This window comes from Eimeria acervulina, genomic scaffold (genome assembly GCF_000499425.1).
Source record: "Eimeria acervulina Houghton genomic scaffold, Eah_scaff1871, whole genome shotgun sequence".
NCBI classification, from domain to species: domain Eukaryota; phylum Apicomplexa; class Conoidasida; order Eucoccidiorida; family Eimeriidae; genus Eimeria; species Eimeria acervulina.
The window spans coordinates 1-3265 of record NW_013548862.1 but is presented as its reverse complement, the minus strand read 5'-3'; the positions used below and the strand labels follow the sequence as shown (position 1 = coordinate 3265).

Genomic DNA, 3265 nt, shown 5'->3' with positions numbered 1-3265 from the left:
CAGCAACAACAACACCAGCAGCAGCAACAGCAACAGCAGCAGCAGCAGCAGCAACAACAATAGCAACAGCAGCAGCAGCAACAACACCAGCAGCAGCAACAGCAACAGCAGCAGCAGCAGATGTCTGACTCTAAATAGACGAAAAATATTCTGCCCATTAGCTCGACAGTGAAGTGCTTCAAAGTGCCGCCGGAGACAATCAACGCAACTCTTAATTCTGTAGTGCATGCAGAAGATTGAACAGATACATGCATCCCCTCCGCCAGCCCCGCAGCTCTTACCCCGCAGCTCTTAGAGCTCCAAAACAGCTCCCAGGGCCTCGCTGCCCGAGCAAACTTGCTGCTAGCCTTCAGCACACAACATCAGCAGCAAATGCAGCAGCAGCAGAAACGTAGCAGCAGCAGAAAGGTAAAAGCAGCAGCAGAAGGGGCAGCAACAGCAGCAGAAAGGGCAGCAGCAGCAGCAGAAAGGGCAGCAGCAGCAGCAAGGCAGCAGCAGCAGGAGGTATATTCATTTGCATCGCAGAGGCAACAGTATAAACTCTTCAGGTGTATGTGTAGCTCAGCAACAACTGAGGAGGGTCGGAGCAAACAAAAACAAACAAAGTTAAAGCGCCTTACATTAAGCAGGCCCTGAGACACACACCAGCAGCAGCAGCAGCAGCAGCAGCACATGCAGCAGCAGCATATGCAGCAGCAGCAGCAGCAAATGCAGCAGCAGCAGCAGCAGCAAATGCAGCAGCAGCAGCAGCAATTTGCTAGGTATGAAGAGCACACCAAGGCAGCCAAAATCTTTGAAAGACGCAGCTATGCGTCACCCACAGCAACGCGCAGCAGCAGCAGCAGCAGCATTAGCAGGAGAAAGCAGCAACAGCAGCAGCAGCAAGAAGAGAGGTAAGAGGGATGGAGAGCAGAAGGAGACAGTTAAATGCTGCTCACTTAGTGTCTGTACACGGGGATTTGTTTAAGAAGAAGACAAACTCTATGCTATGCGTCTGCCGACTTGCAGGCAGCATCAGCAGCACTTTGTTTAGATCTTGCGGCCTTGCAACCTGCTGCTGCTGCTGCTGCTGCTGCTGCTGCTGCTGTGTATGGGCAGCAGCAGCAGCAGCAGCAAAGGAGACAGAGGAGACACCTGCACCAACCCCTACATCACGTGGAGAGGCCCCTAACTCCTTCGGGTTAGGACAAGCAGCAGGAGTTGTAAGAGATTTAATATTTTTATTGCTGCTGCTAGCATCTGCTTCTTTGCTGCTGGACGTGTTTTCATTAACAGCAGCAGCAGCAGCAGCAGCTACCCCTGCTGCTGCTGCTGCTGCTGCTGCTGAAGGCAACCACTCTGAAGGAAATAGAGGAGGCTGAGGGTTAAGTGCTTCTACCTCTGATGCTCGGGTGTCTGTACAGTTGAGATGTAGGTTTAAATCTGCTGCAGCAGGAAGGTCTTCAAAGGCATTGCGCGCATGCAGCAGCAAATCTTCGGGGCTGGCTGGGCCCGTTAAGACAAGTTTTAATGCATTAGCAGCATAATAATGCTGTCTCCAGACTACTGCTGCTGTCTCTATATTCACATCTGCAGCAAGAACATCAGCGCCTATCTCTTCTACATACACCAGACGAGGAGCAGCAAACCCGCCTAATCTTTGCTGCTTATACAGAGACCCTCCACCTCTATTATCATCCTCCTCATCTCCTTCCTCCTCCTCCTGCTGCTGCTGTTGCTGCTGCTGTTGCTGCTGCTGCTGCTGCTGCTGTTGCGGTGCCTGAGGTGTAGAAGAGTATACGTTTCTGTTTCTCTGTGTAAGTTGCAGGGAGGTTGAGAAGGGTGCGCCTGGAGTAGCTGCTGCTGCTGCTGCTGCTGCTGCTGTTGCTGCACGAGAAGCCTGCTGCCGCTGCTGCTCCTGCTGCTGTCGCCTCCACTGCTTTTGCTGCTGACGCCACCCCCTCAGATCTTGTGACCGCCACTGAGAGGCTCGCAGTGCATGCAGCAGCTCAAACCCAACGCTATGCACACGATTCGCTCGGTGATGAGGATTCAGCTGCAGCAAAGCAGCAGCAAAGCAGCAGCAGAGCAGCAATAGGGCAGCAGCAGAGCAGCAGCAAAGCAGCAGATATGAAAGGAAATAAAATAAAACTCAGACCCGATATAACTACACAACAGACTGCAGCACCCGAGACAATCTATAAAAAACAGCAGCAGCAGAACTGCAGCAACACCGAACAACCCCCTGCAGCAGCAGCAGCAAAGGCGAAGGAGCAGCAACAGCAGCAGCAACAGCAGCACCAGCAACCGCAACAGCAGCAGCACAAGCAACCCCAACAGCAGCAACTGCAGCAGCAGCAGCAGCAGCAGCAGAAGCAAAAGCACCAGCAGGAACAGCAGCAGCAGTAACAGCAGCAGCAGCAACAGCAGCAGCAACAACAGCAACAGCAGCAGGAGTCTAACCACGTGGCACTTGAGGAGCGCATTGCGTCTGCACTGATAATCTGCAGCACATTTCTGCTGCAGCAGCTGCTGCAGCTGCTTTAACTCCAGCAAAGCTGCATCTATATCGCTTGAGCAGAACTGAGAAGCAGATAAAGCTTCTCTCAGCCCAGATAAAGCAAACCCTAAACCCTCTATCGGTATCTGTTTAAATATAAACAAACAAACAAACAAATACAAAAAAAAGATATTAAAAATATATTTTATACTCAGTAACTTCCTGTGTGCATGCATGCATGCATGCATGCATGCATGCATGCTCTAGTTTGTTTTAATCTATTTCTTCATTATTATTACTTATATATAATTTATTATTATTATTATTATCGATTTATTTATTTATTTAAATATACTTAATTAAAATCAGATAAAAAGATAGGGAGATGTCTCTCTTAGACTCAGCTTTATTAATATTTATATATATATATATATATACATATAATATATTTATTTATTTATTTATTTATTTATTTAGTTTAAATATATTTATTTGTAAATACCTGAAAAGATAAGGAGGTGTCTGTCTCAGAGACAGCCAAGTGTAGAGGCTGCGATCCGCCTAAGGCCTCAACTAAAGAAGCAAAAGAATCAAACATATAACCCTCTTCCTGCTGCTGCTGCTGTTGCTGCTGCTGCTGCTGTTGCTGCTGCTGCTGTTGCTGCCGCTGCTGGTAGTGGTGTTGTTTCGGTTTGTCTTGCGGCTCTAGCTGCCGTTGCTGCTCATGCTGCTGCTGCCCTTCTTGGTGCAGTTTCTGCTGCTGCTGCTGCTGTTGCTGCTGCTGCT

The 3265-nt window shown here is 49.0% G+C and overlaps 1 protein-coding gene across 1 annotated transcript; it reads right to left on the bottom strand.

Moving 5' to 3' along the window:
- Nucleotides 1-277: 277 nt before the first annotated feature.
- Nucleotides 278-3265, bottom strand: EAH_00063710 (hypothetical protein, conserved; the record flags this gene model as incomplete). Its single annotated transcript, XM_013393086.1, has 4 exons — nt 278-347; nt 939-2035; nt 2443-2625; nt 2982-3265. Coding segments are annotated over 4 exons (1634 nt in total), but the record flags the coding sequence as incomplete, so codon positions are not given.